General features: G+C 40.9%; 1 protein-coding gene across 1 annotated transcript; it reads left to right on the top strand.

Moving 5' to 3' along the window:
• Positions 1-2,821: 2,821 nt before the first annotated feature.
• lurap1 (leucine rich adaptor protein 1) lies at positions 2,822-19,064 on the top strand. The gene is made up of 2 exons (XM_006808144.2): positions 2,822-3,560; positions 14,633-19,064. Exons 1-2 carry the CDS (start codon positions 3,342-3,344, stop codon positions 15,503-15,505), a joined length of 1,092 nt encoding a protein of 363 aa, XP_006808207.1. The 5' UTR covers positions 2,822-3,341; the 3' UTR covers positions 15,506-19,064.
• The last annotated feature ends 1,923 nt before the right edge of the window (positions 19,065-20,987 follow it).

Genomic DNA, 20,987 nt, shown 5'->3' with positions numbered 1-20,987 from the left:
TTTGTATGACTGTACGCCCCAAAGAAGCAAATTTAAAGGCATTTCTGTCGTAAGTGACCACATGCTAGTGATACATTTTGAATTCTCATCTAACAAACACAAAGAGGTTTATAACAGTGACCTGACCCTCCAGAACACCCGTCTGGCTTTTGTTGTTTACTCCCACCTAAATTGAGATTATAATAGATGTTTCTAATGCAACATGTTTTGCTTGTAGACTAACACCCTGTTAACCTCCTTAATTGTTTTGATGCCAGTCTTAACCTCATGCACAGACAGTGTATTATGACTGACATATGCAAAACCAACACTCAGCCTGACAAACAGCATCACATTTTTGCACAAAGCAACATTCATTCGAATATAACATTTTATGTGAAAGCTGCACCTGTATACATTTGTGTTTACAGGTGCAGTGTTGTGTGCAACCATTCCTCTATGCTTCAGATTAAATGCAGATGAATGGGGAGATGAGAAACCAAGCAGGAGCCTTTCATTAAGGGTCTTTAAATTCATTACTGCAGTCGAGTTAGGATGCTTGGAGCCTCCAATGAGATGTGAGACTGAATACACAGGAAAGTGTCATTAAACCAGAGATCTCTCCAAGCCGCTCTCTCCTCAGCCTTTGTTAAACCATTACAATCAGTGCAAAATACTGGTTCTAGACACTGTTACAATCAACATAGCTTAAATAATGAAAAGTAGACATAGTCTTATATCCAAGCTTAATCTTCATGCCATTTCAGAAAGAATGAGGCAGCCTTAATCCAGCTATTAACCCATTTTTATTTGCTACAAATTTAGCCCCCCCTACCTTCCCTAAGTAGAGTCTTCCATTTTGTCCGTCTGAGACAGACATGCACAATCACTAGCTGCTAATATTTGGAAACCCCTGCCTTTGCATCTCACTTCATTGCTGTCCACTGCAACTGTATTTCCACTCACAGTCAGCTTCATCCTGGCAGCCCGAGCGAGTGTTCACAGTGAAAAGCATCTCTTCAGCTCTCCAGAGGCCCTTCCTGACTGCAGATTACGCCACTGAATGTGTCTTTGTGGTGTCTCTGGTTGTGACAGACATTTGTAATAAGAATGCAGCATTTTCAGTTATAGCAGAAAACAATTACTGAAAAGGATGACTATAATCATTCCTTTCTTTCTTACATTTTTTTGATATGTATCTTTATTAGTTAGCACCTGGAAAACAAAAATCCAGTTATACATCCAAAGCCATAAGGAAAACAAAAACTCGGTGGAAAACCTGTGTCTGCTGTGGATCTTATTGAATTGTCCTTGACAGCAGCATTTAATCTCCTTTGTTCCAAAACATTGACCCACTGGTCTTTTAACCACAAGCTTTAACCTGAGCTCCAGTTCCACATGAGGGGGTCCAGGCCCGTTAAGGAAAAATCTGCCTGGGCTGAGTTTGTGTGGGCCAGGAGAAAGTTGCCATATAGAGACACAGGGCATGAGTAAGTGTGTGTTTAGTATATTAAGAGTAAAGTAATCTGGCCTTTGCCACAGAGATCTGTTGTATTTCATTACACTGATTAGACTCTTCATTCCTTCTCTTGGGCGGTGACTCATGTTAAAAGCTTCTAAGTTACGGTGGACCACGAATTCTAAAATAAATTATCAAATACATTATTAAACATTTGACCAAATATTTTTGATTTAAATAATTTAAATGAAAACATTAAAAAATATTTAATTAGCTCCCATTTTAATTAATTAATGCATCATTAATTACATTTTCTATTCATTTTGGCACTTGGGGCCTTCCATACAGGTCACTCATCACCTGCTGTGTTCAAAAAAGGGCCTTGCTTTTCTTTTCAGTGCACAATGGACAAAACTATGAGTCCACATCTTTTAATCTTTGAATTCAGGTGTTCTTAGCTTTATGAAAGCCGTGCAATCTGTCTTTACAAGCATTTGTGAGAGAATGGGTCGCTCTAAAGAGCTAACTGAATTCCAGTGTGGTGCTGTAACGGGATGCTGCCATTACAACAAGTTCATTTGTGAAATTTCTTCCCTCCTAGATATTCCATGATCAACTCTGAGTGGTATTATTACAATGTGGAGACATCTAGAAACCACAGCAACTTAACCATAAAGTGGCAGACCACGTAGAGCAAGGGAGCAGAGTCGACGACGCTCACAGTTATAAAAGTTGCTAAACCTCTGCCGACTCACTACTGCTGAGTTCCAAACAAAATTAAGCACTGGGAGCATCATGCCATGCGTTTCCATTACTGAGCAGCTCCCTGGGTGTAATGTGTCGGTGGCCCACTGCTTTTGTCTTTTTAGGGCATTTCAGATGTTTAGATGTCCTTTTCAATAGTTTATTAATGCCCACTTAATTTTTGCATGGAGGAAAAGCTATCAAGTTTTTCACAAAAAGGCAAAAGCAAAAATAACAGCTTCATCTTGTCCTTTTGTCCTTTTGCCTGCATAAATGTGGACAACAGACAGATGGATACAGACATCACATCTTCACCCAAAGGTCACCTTTCATAGACTATGTTTAGATTATTTCACATATGTTTCTGTTCCATGATGTTCACACATATAACTGGTTGATGTTCACATATATAACTTGATTGGAGTATCAATATTAACAAGCTTATCTTCTAATTATAAAACTCACAGAAGTCTTTGTGCAGAAAGGAGGATAAAATGACTTTTTTGTTGTTTTTGTTTTACTTTGTGCTTGTCGTTTTATTTTGGTAGTTCACCTTTTTCTCCGGTACTGAGCTTTCACACAGATTGTATTTTGAAAGTTTTCCCGGAAGCTACCGAGGGTTATCGCTGGTGACTTGACGCTATCGGGTCTCCGCTCCCACTCTGCGGTTCCTGATCGCTGTCATCATGCAGGTGGAATCTGCGCAGTGTGGCTCAGCGTACAGATCCCAAACACCAGCCTCACCGAGCTGCAGCTCAGGACTCGGGACTCCGGAGATCAGACTGCATTTATAGCTGTAAAGGAAGCAATCAAGGAGGGGAAAGCAACAAATTGGATTTTTTTCTCCGCTTTCACTTGATGACCATCAGCAGTTTAGATACAGAGGCTTCATTAATTTAACACAACATGATGACAGAGTTAAAATAACCCACATATCGAGGATTTCTCTCTGTATCATACTGCTGGAATAAGCTCACACTGCTGTGTTGATACTGTCAAACAGTTTTCCTTCCCTGGCGCAGTCCAACTCAGCAGCAGTCGCATAGGATGCCATACAAGCCTATAGGAAGTGACTCTCGCAGCTTGACAGGGAACAATCTCCGAGGAACCCGAAGGACGTAATCTTTGTCCTGCGGATCTTATCGGTGTAAAAACACTCATGGCGATGGACGAAGGTACTGTCAGCGAGAGCATCCCAGACCTCAAAGACATAGAGGCGAAAATCGGCCGGAAGACCCCCGAGGGTTTGCTCAGGTGGATGCGGGAAGAGTCGTCCTCTCTCCGGGCAGACGCCAAGCTGGCCCTCGCGCACGACACCGGTAAAGAGACCGGGATGAAGAGTTTGGACGAAAAGATAAGAAAACTGAAGATGGAGATGGTAAGAATCCACAGTTCTCATATATGTGCCCGCAGGATGCGTGGCAGACTCTTGTTTTCCAGGATGTGTCATTCATTAAAGTCAGCCAGGTACAGAGCTGTCATTATGACGATGAATGCTGAGATCGGGTTGTCATTGCTGGCGTGTATCTGAAATCATGTGCAGGTACAGAAGCCTACACAACTCCTGAGAGCCCAGAGACAGAGGTACTTAACATGTTATCTGACTATACAGCATGCCATTTTTAAAATTTCCTTACTTCTCTTTATTAAGTTCTTGTTTTCTGTTCAACTCTTTATATTAAAATAACTGAATGTATAAGTAACAATCCATAAAGTAGTATAACAGTATAATTTTGACCAGAGGAACCTAAGCCACATCATGTTCACATGATTACTAGCCTAACATAATAAACTGTAGTGTGATGCTCCACTTGACAGCGGAGAAAAGATAAATGACTGTGTTTTCTACTCCAAGTCGTCCTTCCTGCTCCCACTGTGCTCTCAGAGCCCACAGTGGGACTCACTGCAAAATGTCAGCATTCTTTAAAATGACCAGATAATCTGTATTTCAGAAGGCGCTAAATGCCAAATAATTCTCTTATCCCGTGCCTCTGGTGATGAATGATACTTTAGGACAGTGAGATTTAAGGATGCTTTTAGGGCCCCTGCTAATTGTTAGGCCTCTGGTAAGCTCACTAACCTCAGCTTTTTGGATATTCCTTAATTATTGTGTGGGCTCACACATTTAAAGCTATAATAAGTAAGTGTTTTACCTTAATGTTGGGAATAATAACAGCCTCAGCATGATTTCTGAGTTCGCTGACTCGTAACAGCACCAGTAGCATCTCATTTGTTCCCACTCCTTCCCTCAAAAGCGTCAGTCTGTATGTAACTTGGGAGAATGTATACAGTTTTCCAGGAAAGTACATTTCTAAGGAGACACTGAGGGCAGAGCTCGGCAGATTATGCCTGCATGACACAAAATCAAGTGGTTTAGCTGCTGGTTAGACACAAAGCAAGAGCAGGATTACATAATAACTTGCAATAGATGCCAACTTTTCTCTTATGGCTGTTTGTGGCTAAAATGTTCCTAAAGTTAGGTGGATGAAGAGTAAACCAACAAATTCTATTCCATATCGAGATGACGATTTTGTGTTTCATGGGTGCCCCTCCGTGAGCCTGGTCTGCTGGATGTTTCTTCCTTTTAAAGGGGAGTTTTTCCTTCCCACCGTCTCCAACTGCTTTCATATAGTGGGGTCGTCTGATTGTTGGGGTTTTCTGAGAATTATTGTGGGGTCTTTACCTCACAATATAAAGTGCCTTCAAGTTACTTGTATTTTGATTTGGCACTATATAAATGAAACTGAATTGAATTGTTCGTTGACCGAGCAGCTGCTATGATTTGTTTCACTACAATTCAGTACTGGAGCTTAAAAGACTCCAAAGTCCAGAGGCCTTTTATTACCAGCTGAAGCTACAGGGGCTGCTGTTATCACTGAGTAGCAAACGTTAAATATGCCTGCTTTAAGAATTATACTTGCCAATGGATGTTTCAGCTTTTGGAAAGCTAAATGTTAGCATCAATCTCTCTTTAATGTCTTAGATAACATAATTACTATGTTATCAACATGTCAAAATTAGCCAGTTAGGTCAGTGAAGTATTAATGTATGTTGAATCCAGCATAATTAAATTTTACGTTTACACCCAATGCAACACTTGCTGTGTCTTTCTGTACATTTCTTGTATTCTTTGGTAATGTTTTCAATTAGGATCGCCATAGGAGGTAAAATTAAAGATGTGACATTGACTTTGCTGTCGCTGTACGATTATGACAAAAATAATTTGTGGACTGATATCACACTTTTCTACTCTTCCAGAGTACTCAAAGCACTCTATACAACACATTCACTTTCTTTAAGCTTTTTCTAACTACATTCACACTCCGATAGATGCATTGGAGAGCAACTTGGGGTTAGCATTTTGCCCAAGGATACTTAACATGCAGACTGGAGGAGCCAGGGATCGAACCACCAAGCTGCCGATCAGTAGGTGAACCGCTCTACCTCCTGAGCTACAGCCTCCCCTAACATGTGTGCAAACTAAATTTTAATATGAACATTGCTCTTATTATTAAGTAGTATAATACTAAGTAGTATAAGAAGAAAATCAGGAGTCTACATTCGATTATTAAGAACAATGATTAATGATGAATTTGATTGTGACTAAATGCAACAGATGTAATTTTACTTTGACTGGACTTGAGTAATAAAATGTGAAGGCCCCTCGTATCCACTCATTCAATAACTCAAGCTGCTCTTCGCTCTGCCAGCAGCTGCACTTTGTTTGGAAATAAGTGGAGGTAAAAATGGTGAAGGCGCTCTCTTCCTATTGTCTAGCTGTGCTTGCACCATTTATAGAAAGTAGTTTTTAACATATTGCATACATTTCAGTCCACTGGGCTTAGTTTTGGTGTGATACATACTCATATCATATCTCTGAACAAGACTGTTTTTCAGTTTCACTTATTAAATGATTCCATCCCTCGTTTATCCATAGCAGGCCGCTCTGTGTTTCTGCAGAACTGATTATTTCTTCTACAGCAGAGCTTCCGTCAAACAAGCACTTCTCTGTTTTCTTGTTTACATCAACCACACCTCGCGTCAAACAGTGGAGGTCTGTAGCAATAATGCACCACTCTACAGTTGCCCCCCCCCCGCCCAACCATGTTCATGTATGCCATACATTCCTGCGGCAGATGCAGGCATGCACCCCGTCTCCCCATCTGTGGTTGTGACACAAGAGCGTGTGCGCTGCCACAACCAAACTTCTAAACCGAACAAGCTGTTTTCTGAAAGAGTCGCTCCAAAACACATTGGTTACATTCAAACATCCAAAAACACATTAGCAGTTTGGTCACATGGTAGAAATAGAAGCTGATTTCACTCCAGGACTCATGATGGTGGCAGCATGTGTCTTACGTTCGCTTGCTTGGTGTAAACAAAGTTTTCAGAAAGAAACATGATCGGCTGTCATCGTCACATTTGTTTAGTATTTTCTGCCACGTGTCTTTGAGTTTGAATTAGGCTCGTATTTGTTGAGCCTGTGTGTGTGTATATCTTAGGTTAGCTTAAATAGCTGGTGAGTAATAAAACGCTCGCTCTTAGGTTGTTGTATCAGTTCAGGGCTTTTGGTGACGGGTGTGGTCTGAGAATCTGCATGGAGGATGTAGCGGCTCGTGTGAATCCATTGGAAGATGGATCACAAACCCTTTTTTTATTTTTTTAAAAGTGGTGTGTGAATGACTCAGATTGTTTTTTCCTTTTTTTCCCCACAGAAGTCTTAAAAAACCCTTTTTCACATCACATCTGGGCCAAGTGCATATGTAGTCCTACATCTGAGTCATATCTGATCTCTGGACATGTTGACCACTGTGTCAACGGAAATACGCATACGCGGGAGGTTTAGTGTGAACATCACATGGATTCTGTAGTTGCAGCTTGCCTGTCTGTAGTTTTGTGACCAGAAAGTCACATTGTAACGGATGTGTTAGCTCTAAAAAGCAAAAAGTCTGAGTTTTAAGGTGTTTTTTTAAATTTCTTTCTTCTCATAATCCATATATGTATTGTAAACATGGCAATATTTAGATATAAATCAGAATATAAATGAATAAATGAGTGTTAGTGGGTTAGAGGGTTAGTGTGTACAGAAGAAAGCTCAGCTGCTGTTGTAGGTTGAATAGTACCTAACCTAATTGCATATTTAGCCCACATTTGTATTCACAAAGCATCCAGACTTGCTGGAAATCTGTTAAGACTATAGAAGCAGGCTGGACTGTTAGTAGTTTTAGTCATTTATCAAGTTTTTTTGCAGAAGCGGAAGGACAGAGAGAGAAGTGATAGTGATGAAGAACCGCTTTCTAACTGTAAGGGAGTGAAACTTTCAGTACAGCTCCGGGCTGCTCCAGTATGTGTGTGTGTGTGTGTGTGTGTGTGTGCCTGCGTGCGTGCGTGCGTGCGCATGCACGTGTGCATGGTTATTTCATCTGTGTGAGTGGTGCTGTGTAATGAGAGTGCAGAAGAAGAGATGGGAGCATCATCTGAAATCTGCTTAGTAAGATGTGCAGTACTAATGTGTGTGCACAGAGGCTGCAGGGAGATACTAAATGGAAGAGCTCTCTCGTGCACACAGTCGTGCACACAGCCTAGTAAAGTCACCGTGTTGTTTTCTTCCCCAACATTTTCTGTCATGCCGATAAGCTCAAACGAACAGGCGGGATGTTAATGAGTCAGCTATAAACTGCTTCTTTTTCCACTCTGAAAGTGTGTGTTTGTGTGGACCCTTCTGTTCCTCATTCATCTGTTACTTTGTATCCATAACCACACTGTGTGGCATTGGTGGGCTGCAGCATCTGCCTGTGTAAGATCAACACTGTGCATATTTGTGTGTGTGTGTGTGTGTGTGTACGTTACCACTAATATTTAAGTGTTACTCTTGTTAAATAGCAGGAAAAACAGGAAGTCATGTTGCATTTCTAATACAGTACGTCTTTGAAAAACACACTGATTCGATTGGCCTAAAGTACAAAATATAAATCGAAACGAAACTACAGATCTTTAAAATTAGCCTTTAAAATTGTTATGGTCATTAACATCCTATTTCCTGTTACTTGGATGATAGACATGGATCATCAGAGACTTTTAAGACAGCCAGCTTAGAGTCACCGAATAGTGATGTAGGATCATTATTCAGGAAAGTGAAAGATACGGACACGTTTCTTTGCCCAAATGATACCCAGCTAGTTCAAAACCTAAAAACAATACAGTTTAACAATTAAGAATAATGCAAGTCATCACACAAGTGAACCTGAGTTAGCAGTTACTATATTTGTTCACGAAAACTGTAATACTACAAAAAAAACGAACAAAGAATTCATCAAATATTCGATGCAGCTGCTCTAAATGATTTATTATACTGTAGCTGTAGTGTGATTACTGACTCTAGCAGAGTAATGTGTTATATAACTGCTTACAGACAAATGTGTACATGTGCTTGCAGTAACGGGTGACTTCAGAACACGTTTGTCGCCGGCTCGGCTCATGACTTGATTCGGTGGGGAAAGAGCTGAAGGCAGATAAATGTTGCTGTGAATGATGTTAGTGCTGCTGTTCATCTCTGCAGGAGCAGTTTGAAAGCATCTGTCTTTCGCATTCGTCTCCAGCAATCTCCACTCTCCACTTCACTGATCTAAACAGATTTACTGAATAGAGACACTCCTTTAAAGCCAGAGAAGACTGGCACTAAGCCTTACACACACACACACAGACACACACACTGAAGGGCCTTTTATATATAAGCTGCTTTGTGCATTTTATTAATGATCAGCATCTGTATTTTAAGCTACCAAAGGGCAAATGTTATGCTGTTGCTCGAGGTATGTCCTTACGTTTTGCCAACTCCTCCTTTTTTATTCACTTTAGCTTTCCCATGTCAGCCTCTCTCTGTCTTCCACCTCTGGGCAGATGAATGTCAGTGCAAAGTCAGCTCTCCGTGCAGAGCTGAGCTGTAGGGAATCAAAATCCAGTCTGTTTAATCTCAGGCTTCTTTCTCTGACTGGTTACTGGCTATGCTGCCACAGATGTCACAGTCAGTACAGGGTTTTGTTAAATTCAATTATTCCTGAGTGACCTGCAGCTCTTTTATTCCTCCACCACAATTTTGTTTCCTGTTTTCTCTCCATCTCAGTTTGTTGCTTGTAACCATAATATCAGTGAGCCTGGTAGGTCTTCTGTCCCGGCTTCATTTCTTCTTATGTGACAGCAGGTTTAGACAGTAACGTTTGCAGGAAGTAGATGGACAAACAGAGAAGGGGCTACATCAGCTTTGAAGAATGAGCCTCTGCTCCTCTTTGTATCCATTGACTTGCATATTATGTTCCATGAGGGCCAAAATTCAGCATTTCTTTGTAGTTTGCGTTGCTATTTCATAAGACAGTGATCTTCACTTGGCTTGACTTGTGCTGTACGGTGAAATCCCGCATGTTGCCATTCAGCATTCTGTCCTGTAGTAAGAAAGAAGACAAGGAACAGAAAGAATGGCATTCAGACGTGAATGCAGACAGATGGAGCAGCTGGTGAGTTATGGAAGGCCGGGCTGACCTTCTGCTGCCTAATGGAGACTAGAGGGTCTCTGCAAGGACGCAGTATGTCTGAGGGCCCGAGTTAGATTGGGAAGGTGAAACAGCAGACACGGGCACCAGGGGATACGAAAGAGAGAGAGAGAGCAGTGACTGTGTTTATGTTGCTGGTGTCCCAGCTGGCAGTAATTCAGCAGTCTGTTAGGTTGCTGTGAGATGATAGGAAGCCACAGGACAGTGTGCGTCATGGATCATACCCTATCACAATCTACAGGATGATGATGATAAACTTTAATTTCGGACATGTAAAGCAAAAAAACGAATAAATACACATATACATTCATTTACTCACACACATACATATGTGCACAAACAAAATCAACATAACATGAAATACCAACTCAATCATCATGTCTGAAATAGAACAGGAAGAAGTCTGTACCTGCGTATTAATCCCTACGCGTGCTCAACACTCTCATCCCCACAGCTTGACAGAAAATGTGGTCCATAAAAGTACTGAAGGAAAAATACAAAGTCAAAAAGGTGAATATCTAGAGTGGTAAATTGTCCAACAATTAGAACGTGTTCTCGTTGTAAGGTGCAGAACGCTGAAAGCATTTCGGGGCACATTGCGGTTCTCCACTTGTTCTGTTGACTCTGAAAAGGATCAAAGCAAAGTTAGAGAAGGAAACACTTCAACAATTAAATTCACTCAAGTGTTGCCATCAGTCGTCTTCTTCTGTTGATATTCTTAGAGCTAAAAGATTTTCCTCACGTCCCACTGTGGGCACCGCGTGCTCCAAAGACCACAAGTACTCATTTACACTGTTGGTTTGTCTGTGTTGTGTTGTTTTTAGTTAATTAACTGATCAGATACCAGAAACACGTCTTCAAGTTATTTATTTCACTGTTAATGTGGAGAGCTAAAGATAAAGATACCTAATGATCATCATCCTATCATTGTTATTATGACGTATATTTTGACACTTTATGAAGCAGTACTTTTTGTGCTTTCATTACACAGTAATAAATATTTCCTGAGGCGGATAAATATTACAAAGATTTTAGCAGAGATCCAAAACAAATGAAGTCTTTCTTCTGCACCAGAAATCTTTTAATATGAAAGAACGAGTTTGATTTGTTTGCAGAGTGCAGGTACTTGTCTTATTTGATAATATAAAAGGCAGGAAAATTAGCTTTCCAGAAACCTGTGGGTCTGCCAGCTGGTGCGTGGCTTCATGCTGAGTAAGGAAGCAGGAGCGTGTTTGGCGATGTACCGATGTTTCAGGAAATGCAAAAAACATGATTAATGATATTAAATCCTTAAGGCTGCTTAGTCCCATTCACATTAAACTTTGTTGGCCCCACTTCGACCTTTTTCATCCTTTCTTTGATGTGCACGCTTGACTTTGTTGTGTAATTAAATGCTTCAAATCAGTCTCAGAGTGATGAATATAATGGGGATTGAAACAAGTCCCACTTGAAGAGCAGCAGAGCAAACAAAGCAGGAAACAGCTGACACAAACATGAGGGATTTCACTTTTAGCAAAAAGCTGGAACACGTGGCTGTCATTGTTTAAATTTAATTACGAAAAAACGTTTGCATATTTTAATATGTCGATTTGTAGGCAACTAATCGATTTTGTGACCTCAGTAAAGAAGGCATGCAGAGTTGAGATGACAAAGATGATTTCTTCATCCTCTGTCTCTCTTCCACAGCATGTCTTTTATCCTGTCTTCCTTCTCTCACCCCAACCGGTCGCAGCAGATGGCCGCCCCTCCCTGAGCCTGGTTCTGCCGGAGGTTTCTTCCTGTTAAAAGGGAGTTTTTCCTTCCCACTGTCGCCAAAGTGCTTGCTCATAGGGGGTCATATGATTGTTGGGCTTTTCTCTGTATCTATGAAGCGCCTTGAGGCGACATTTGTTGTGATTTGGCGCTATATAAATAAAATTGAATTGAATTGAATTGAATTGAATTTTACATTTTTATTGAAGATTTTCCACGAACACTTTCTGAGATATTGTGTTAAGAGCAAATGCCATATATCTAGTTGTATTTCAGAGGCAGTAGCCTTACAGAAGAATTATTATCCCCCCAAAAAAGCTAAGGTGTGGCAGCAAAGCCACCCACAGATGGTCCCTCTGCTTGTGTAAAATTACATACTCAAATGCATCTCTGGTATATAACTTGTTTTAATTTCATGCATTGGTGAATTTGGTTAATGTACAGTATAAAAATATAATCTCTAACCAACCGCCCAAGTTACCCAAATTAATATCGCAGAAAAAAAAACGACCTGTTTGCGATAGCAGCAGTTAAAGTGAGTGTAGTTCTGCAGCAAAGTGTTCATAGACTGGTGGAGCTCATAGCTTCGTTAGCATTGTGCCACCTCAGCGCTGACAGGCACGGAGCTACTTTTATTGCCATCCTCATTAAGCACTCAGTCTCTGCCAGCCAAAAACCTCAAGCCTTGAGCCCCACCCCAAAACTTGTGTGTGCCAGGATGCCGGTGGGTTCATACCCACATATTCATGAACAAAAAGCTGTACATACATATATATATGTGTGTGTGTGTGTGTGTGTGTGTGTGTGTGTGTGTGTGTGTGTGTGTGTATTAGAGCTGTGTCTGCCTGTGTAATTTAGCATAACCACTGACTTTGGCTTCAGCATTTACCAGAACATTGACCACACAGCTCAATTCTCCTCCAGTAAAGAAAAGAAAATGAAACCCTTCTATTTCATCTCATATTCACATTTTCTTTCTTCTGAAGTGTGTTGCCTGTGTTTACTTGTGATAATCAACAAAAAAGCTGGTTCCCATAAGTTCAATCTTGTGTGTTTTCTCCACAGTTAAAATTACACTCTGGATAAGGTCTGGTTATGGTTTAGTCATGCTGTGGTGATGTTCTACAAGTCACGTGAGCCATTTAAATCTTTCACGGCACAGACTGAGCAAAAGGTTTTTGAGCAAATGTGGTAAGCTCAAAGAGAAAGTTAGTATTCTTTAGGTGATGGGCACCAACCGACTTTGAGCATGCAGTGATTAAAACTGCTGCTTCCCATTGATGAGTTTGACAATTGTTGGTTACGTTTTTTTAATCATGATGCACAGAGCCGGACTCTGTGGTTGGCCTGTGGTGCAGCCCAAGGTTCGAGCATGTTACTGCATAAGAAGGGGAGACTGATGAGCCAGTGCGTGACAGCTGTGCCAATCAACCCACCCTGACTCCTCTCCCTGAACCATCCTGCCCTACCTCTCCCTCCTGCAGCTGAGTCAAACCACACTTTTAGAAAGATTCAAGAGGTCAAAGTATTTAGCAGTCTTAGAGGAAAAAACGGGGCAAAAATGATCTTTTCTTAATACCCAGTTTAGAAACCACTGATGTCGATCAGCTTCCTGCTGCACGGTTTGATTCACCACAGTGAGGTTTGATACTGAGGAAGATGGAGGAAAACCACTCAACATCAGTGGATTGAATTTGCCATAGCTTTTTCTTTCTTTCTTTCTTTTTTTTACCAAGCAGCCTGTGCTGTGGTCTTAAACAGTGAATGGCTTATCCAAAGGTCAGCCACTACCGATGCATAGAAACGAAGTATGCGACATATTAATTCATGCTCACGTGCACCATTTTCCATCTGGATGGAAGAACGTCAGGCTTTTAAACACCCCATAGAGCGGCTTTCTTAATTCTTCTGCCAGTGTTTTCATCAGAACTGATAAACATGAGTAACTTAGTAGGTTGGATCAATCAATTCATTCCATGAGACTGATTTATTGATTTATAAGAATCAATTAAACTGTTACTTAGTGGCCTGAGGCCTCTACTAACAAAGTTAACTCGGAGTTTTTTGGGGTGTTAAACTTACTCAACACTTTATTATCCCAATGCTGTGTTAGCGCTGGAATATACATAATGACATAATGTTACACTTGCAGGACTTTCACTTTTCACAGTGCGATGTAGTAAAATAAAATATAAAAAGACTGTAAAACTATAATTGTATATTTTGTCTGTCCGACCCAAAATTATCTGAGATGAAATACACAAATATGTATAAATTACCATAAATTTTAATGATTCCCAAAAAGGGATACAGCCAGCCTCCCGGGGCACAGTAATAGACCAGCAGAAAGTGATACATAAGGAGGAAACTGAAGAATACTTTGAAATCAAAGGCTCAAAGCCGAGGTGATCTAAGTGGTCAGAGCTTTGAATGTTGTTGCCATATATCACCTCTGGACTCTGCACTTTGCTTTGAGAACTTCTGCAAATGTATTCTAGGGAAGAATTTTCCATGACTGCAGCCATCTTTCTCCTTCTAAGTCACCATTTACTTTTCTTATCCTCCCACACACATATTGTATTTGAAGATACCCGTGGCTGCTAGAGGCCCGCTGAAGCAATTATTGCTTTATTTATTTATGACAGAAGTCGTAGATTAACTTTTGAATCCTTCGCACCATTTACAGCATTTAAAAGTCAGCTGAAAAGGAAAAAAAGTCAAGCTTTTTCTCGACTTTCTTTACTAATGCGTCTTACTTTCCACTGTATCAAATTTCCATCTCTCACTAGCTTCTCCTACAAACTCAGCTTCAGTCACATTCCCTTGTAATATCCATCTGTAACCTTGTTTCCCCTCCACCTTTACTTTATTTGTTTCCCATTTTTAGTATTGTGGACTCCGGGCAGTTTCTGTTATTAGTTTCTTCCAATTAGGGTAATCTGGAATAGTTTAATAGCATTATAACGGTGTTTGCACTTGTCCCTAGAGCCAAAGCTGACAGCTTTACATAAATATGTGCGGCCTCCTAGGTTCAACATCTGTTTAGATTTCTCTTTTGTTGCACATTGCACACTATCAAAACATGACCACTGTGAAAGTAAGCATGCATCATTATGGTAAATTTAGAATATCTCCTTTTTTGTGTCCGCAGGCTCACTTGCGCTCGGTGGACGTTAAGATCCTGCAACAGCTGCTGGCGGTGCACGAGGGCATCGAAGCAGTGAAATGGCTGTTTGAGGAGCGCAGCACACTGACCAGCCGCTGCAGCAGCCTCACCAGCAGCCAGTACAGCCTGGGGGAGGGACCCGACACCTCTTGGAGAGGCTCCTGGAGCAGCTTACAGGACCCCAATGACAAGCTAGACAACATCTCCATTGGCAGCTACCTGGACACGCTGGCAGACGACATGGATGAGTACTGCCCTTCCAGCTCCGAATCCGTCATCTGCTCCACCACACCCCTAGTTTCGGAGGCTACTGCTGGGGGCCGCATGGCAGGAGGCTCCGTGGCCACAGCCACTGCAGCGGTGTCAGGGCCCGTGTTAGGGCTGAAGTCTGGGTCTAGTGCTGTGGGAAGTGAGAATGGTACTGGGGTTGGAATTATTCCAGAAGTGAAAGGTGGACCTGGGAATGTTGCCATTGGGAAGGGAACTGGAGGAACTGAAAGTGGGAAGCCAGCAACTCCCAGCAGCTCTCCACAAGCCAAGTCTGAGGGCCTCAAGCAAGGTGCTCCTATCTGGACCAAGACTGCAGAGACAGATAAGGGAAGCCCCATGTTTAAGGTCAGTACTCCAACGCAAGGCCTTAAAGCTAATGGTGTCCTGGAGAAATCAACCACACAAAGAGGCAGCCCGACCCGCACCTGTCTCAGTGAGAAACTGGCAACCGGCCAGAGCCCCAAAGTTAAACCTTACAAAAATGGAAAGATTGACTTGGACACGTGCAAAATGAATGGCAAAATGCATCTGGAGTACGACGCCCACTGGCGCTGGGTGCAGTCGCAAGAAGATGTGACGTTTTTATAAGAAGTATAATCACAGAGAGGGACTAAAGCCACTATATACACTCCCTCTGCAACATCAAAACCCAGATCACTGAAGATTAAAAGAAGAGTGCACTGCTGTTGTGAAAGGCACATAATGGGGCTTTCACCGGTGAAAGACACTGGGTATTACCTGTTTCTTCTTTTGTTCCCTCCTGTAACTGCACTAACTTCCTATAAAACATTGATGTCAGTATTAAGGGATTTTGGACCATATATAGCCAAACAGGGGTGCCTCACAAAATCAACTTTAAAATCCTGTGTCACAGATTTTCCTCAGGGTCTTTTTAACAATCCCTGATATTATTTCAGTTTCTTTTCTTTTACGTTATTTTGTTTTCCTGAAAAATAAAGCACAGTGAGACGATCTGCCAGAGAGCTGAAACATGACTTCAGATGGTTTGACACGTACTTTATCGGCAAGTCAAAATTGAAACTTTGCCTTGACTTTGACTTTTTAAAAATAATCTAGGAACAATATTGCCACCAATATATTAATTCTGAACCTTTACAAAAACTAGTTATTATTAGTTACTTTGTATAATCAATTTAACATTTTGTGGATTCTGTATGAAAGTAATTCCCAACTTTTTATCTTTTATCCTCTTCAAATGAAAGATTATTCAGTTATGGTGATAGTTTCTGGGTAATAAGGTAAATGTAGCTATGCCAGACGACAAAAAATGTACTCCTGGACTAGTTTGTAGAGGTATTAGAGCAGAAGATATAATGCAATATATAGACAAAAGTATCGGGCCACAGTCTCTTAATCCTTCAGGTGTTTTTAGTTTCATTGTTCTAACTCTATAACATCAAGCACCTAACCATGCAGTCTTCCTTTACAAACATTTGTGAAAGAGTGAGTTGTTCTAAGGAATTCAAGCATGGTACTGTAACAGGATACCACTGTACCACTGTTGCAATACGTCAGGTTGTAACACGAAAGTGTTTGGGAACCACAGCAACACAGCCTCAAAGTGGTAGACCACATAAAGTTACCAACTGCTAAAAGTGCACCTGGTATAAAAGTCACCAATGCTCATCTGACTCAGCAGTTGCAGACTTTCAAACCTCCTGTGATATTAACATCAGCACAACATCTGTGTGCCAGAAGCTTCATGGCATCATTTCAATGGCTGAGCAGCTCCTGTTGGTGTAATGTGTGGGTGGGCCGGTACTTTTGCCAATATTGTGTGTATTTCACAAATCAAAAGCAAATGTGTGATGAGAAATAACCAAAAGCTTTGTGTATTTAACTCTTTTGTTTCTTCTGAGTTCTTCAAATTTACCTCAGGGCCCATTTGAAGGTGCCTGACCCTGAGGTTGGGAATGACTACCGCACTCCACAAACAACAGCTTTTATGAACCCCAGTGTACTGCATATAAGATAGTAGTAGAGTCCGTTCTCACTCCCGACGCATAATATACTGATGATTTGTCACGTCCCGAGGCGTTTCATGGAAACGCAAAAGGTGACCTTCCGCGTTTCTAAGCTACGCGCCAGATTGTGCGATTTAAACAAAATAAACATACATATGTAGAGTCATTCCAGACAGTTCTCATGTTTTCCAAACTCATAATATAGGGACGTGTTGGGCGGCCGAAAGCATAATATACTGATGATTTGTCACCTAGTGTTACGTTTTGGGAGTGAGAACGTGTTGAGCAGTAATAGTGTAAAATCAACCTCTCATTGAAATCCTAAATAAAGATTGCTATATTGATCCTTGTTTATTGATAATATATCACTACTCTTCCAGTGGTTAATGACCGCCTTATTGTTTCAACAAAAAAATAGAGAAACAATATGATTTTCTCCCCAACTGTTTATCCCCAAACACTTTCCTGATCAGCACTAGAAAATATGTCAAACTTGCAATAGAAAATGAAGCACTGAGATAAAAGTTTAACACATTAAAAAACAAAAAAGTGCCAGTGATAGCATTTGTGTCCTTGTGAAGCTAATCCCTTCAGTGCGTTACCAAACATGTGCACAATTGTATAGTCACTGAGTTGTAGTACAGCTACCAGTGCACTGGTTACTAGTCGTGTCTGGTTATAGGCAAATCTTGACTTTGGATGAAAATCTTTCTTCTGTTTTGACAATTATGCTAACCTGTATTAGTTTTCTTTAAAGCAAATGTTGTGCCTGATTGGTGTAAACCTTAGCTACATATGCCTGTTTGTTCCCTGAGATGACTGCACTGTTGTGATGATAATCTTTTATTAGTTTTGCCTCTCCGTGGGCTTTGCTTGCGTGTACAAATAGCTAGACCAAAAGCCTGTGTGCTATTCAGTATCGACTGGTAAACGTGTTATGTTGGCTGGGTGGATATTGCTTGCCCTGTGCTGACATCTTTATTGGTTGATTTGTGAGCAGTACGCAGAAGACTGAACACAATCAGTGAAGAAAAGCAATATTTCCTGAAGGCTGTCTGCTGGCTTACATAAGCAGCCTCTTCTCAGCAACTGAAATTTAATAATACTGTCTGATCTTCAATAGATGACAGTGCTACTGATGAAGGAATTGTTCCGTTTTTTTTATGTGCATGTGCGAGAGAAAGACACAGCCGGCCTCCCAGGTATGAATAAGAATAGATGAGTCCCAAAGGATCGCAGATTTTTTCAGCTTACCCATCACAATGTAACTACATCACTCACCAGTCTGCAGTTATTCATGTTAATGGTGCAGGGATGGTGCAACACATGTGGTAAATGGAGGGGAACATATTACATAATCTGTCCAGTTTCTTTCAGTGCCTGGAAGTGTTTGAAACTATTAAATATGAGTGTTGATAAAATATGAGCTTTGATACTGGTTCCAACACAAATGGGCCTTTTTCATACTTTCTGCACATTTCAGTCATTTTGGTTCCATAACAACCAGTGTTGGTCAAGTTACTTGAAAAAAGTAATCAGTAACTAATTACTGATTACTTCCCCCAAAAAGTAATCCCGTTACTTTACTGATTACTTATTTTCAAAAGTAATTAATTATTTAGTTACTTAGTTACTTAGTTACTTTTTAAAAACACAATTTACAACCTCCTTTTGCTCTATTTTCACCTGTAAAGCAGGAGTAGGGTAGGCGGAGGTTTACCCTGATGCAGGTGTGCCGCAGCGGTCAGTGGAAGAATCCGCGAGTTTCCCTGTCAGTTTCCCATTACTTCATAGCGCAATCGGTGCTTGCTTGGAAGTTTAGGGGGATTTTTTCGCTGTAAAAAGAAGTTTTCTTTCCACGCACAACGGACACTAATGTTTTTGTCACTTTTTATGGAATCAAACTCAAAGTAAGGTCAGTACTTCCATGCTTTAAACGCTGCACGCTCATACTCTCTCCTGCACTCGATATGTTATCCATTGTTGATCTGCACACAGCTGTTGTCACAAACGTCGCACTCGCTTACGTCACTGTCATCAGACATTCTCGCAAAAAATCACGGTTTTAGTAACGCAGTAACGCAGCGTTCCTACAGGAAAGTAACGGTAATCTAATTACCGTTTTTGCAATAGTAATCCCTTACTTTACTCGTTACTTGAAAAAAGTAATAGGATTACATTAAATGTTATGTTGTTATCAGAGATGGGCAGTAACGCGTTACTGCCCATCTCTGATAACAACATAACATTTCATTTTTCTTTGAAACAACCAGATGACTATTCACGCAGCCATTTCGTGTCTGAATGGTCACAGATTCTATTTTCACATGCCACATATGCAGTTTGGGGCTCAGATACACGAGAGTTAGCTTCTCATTTCACTATTGCTAGCTATAAAATTTTTCTTCACTGACCATAACACTATGACTTATTTATTTTGGAAAAAATATTAAGTAAGGAGGAGTTTAAAAATGCACATAGGAAGCTACATAAAGGCTCAGTTGCACAGGCCTCAAGCCTGGTCAGCTCCTGCTAACTACCAGAGGAATCAGCAATTCCTCTGGTAGTTAGCAGGCTCCTGCAGTTGTCCATGGTTTGTATGGAAGACACAGACTGGTCTGCAGTTAGTTACTTAACCACCAGTGGTAGGGAAACTAAAAAGTGCCATGGAGCCAGGAAACTGAGAATGCTCACCTTCAAAATAAAAGCTTTGCCTTATCGCCGAAACCAACATGTGACAAAAGGGGCAACTTTTACTTTGGAGGTGAACAGTATTGTGTGTGTTGCACTGTTCAGTACTGCTCAGCAAGCAGCAAGTGTTTGCAGACAAGTTGGCATTTCACATGCAAATTAGAGGTAACCATGGCGGTCTGCATGTGACCAAAGTAATCGCAAGGTTTTAAATGCAGCAGCATGTGTCTCTTTGCAACCAATTTAAAAGCAACATCAAGCAACCTTGTTCAACCATTTGTCAAACAGTCAGGCTATAGACTTTATATTCCGATGACCCGAGGAACTAGCCGGGCTCTAGACCTGCGTATGTGCAAATTTAGCAATAAATGTTACTATGAAACGCCCATTTTTCTTGGTTGTCAGCAAGTGGTCTGTAGGCCTGTGTTACTGAGGCCTTGGATAATATTGGCTGTAGATGCTGGAGGCAAAATTTCATGATTAACTGTCACAGGATAATAATAAAGAGTAAACGTGCAAGTTGTGACCTGAGCTTTTGTACGTAACCTGCTGCCAGTCAGTGTCACTTTAGCTAGATAGGACAAGTTTGCTTTCTGGTAGAAGCTCTATTTTCGTTGACATAACTTAGAAAAGACAGATTCTAGATTAATGAAATGATATGTGATAAAATTGTCTATCTGGCTCAAATCTTGGATACAAAATTCTCCCAAGTGTACTATTAGAAAAGAGAATGTGATGACTTAGCGTCAATTACCTCCATCCTAATTTATTCATGTTCTTAAACTCAACAGCTCCATTTGTTTTAGCCACTGAAGTGTTTCCTCTTTCCTCCTGCTTTTCTTTTCGTCCTACTTTCCACCACCACACTGGTTTCATGGAAATGTTCAGTCAGTGCCAACACACATCATGCGCACACAATGCCTTCTCACTGAAGACAGCACCATACAGCCGGCATTACAGACGCAGTGACTGTAGGCTAGTCCTTGAGGCTAGGGAGGAAAAGTGAGATGAAGCTCAACCTTGAACTGACTGTGAAGATGTTAAAAATCCCATCTTTTTTATCCCTAAAGCCAAGCAGAGCATCTCTCCATCCCAGGATAGTTACTTCAACCATGGTATATCCTCCAACCACAGTATAGACATGAAGTCATTTGAAACCATTTCCCTTTTTAACATATGCTGGCTGTAAAGCTATGCAACATGCCAAAAAAATGTCTGCTCCGCCAGTTTGTGGTTTTCTTTCCAAATTAGCGGAGGCATATGGAAAAAAAAACTACGTTTAGTTCAGGGAATGAGCCTGTAAAACACATTATATGAAGCTATAGTGTGTCTTTCTGAAGTTATACTCTGTCCCCTAATGGTTTAATGTGTTTTCACTGGGCACAGTTGGAACA

Source organism: Neolamprologus brichardi, chromosome 17 (assembly GCF_056152115.1).
Source record: "Neolamprologus brichardi isolate AB-2024 chromosome 17, ASM5615211v1, whole genome shotgun sequence".
NCBI classification, from domain to species: Eukaryota; Metazoa; Chordata; class Actinopteri; order Cichliformes; family Cichlidae; genus Neolamprologus; species Neolamprologus brichardi.
Note: the sequence above shows the minus strand (reverse complement) of the source record. Positions and strands in the feature narration are given on the sequence as shown.

Coding starts and splice junctions, on each gene's coding strand:
- lurap1 (XM_006808144.2), top strand. CDS start 3,342: ATGGCGATGGACGAAGGTACTGTCAGCGAGAGCATCCCAGACCTCAAA. Junction 3,561..14,632: donor GAAAACTGAAGATGGAGATG/GTAAGAATCCAC, acceptor TTGTGTCCGCAG/GCTCACTTGCGCTCGGTGGA.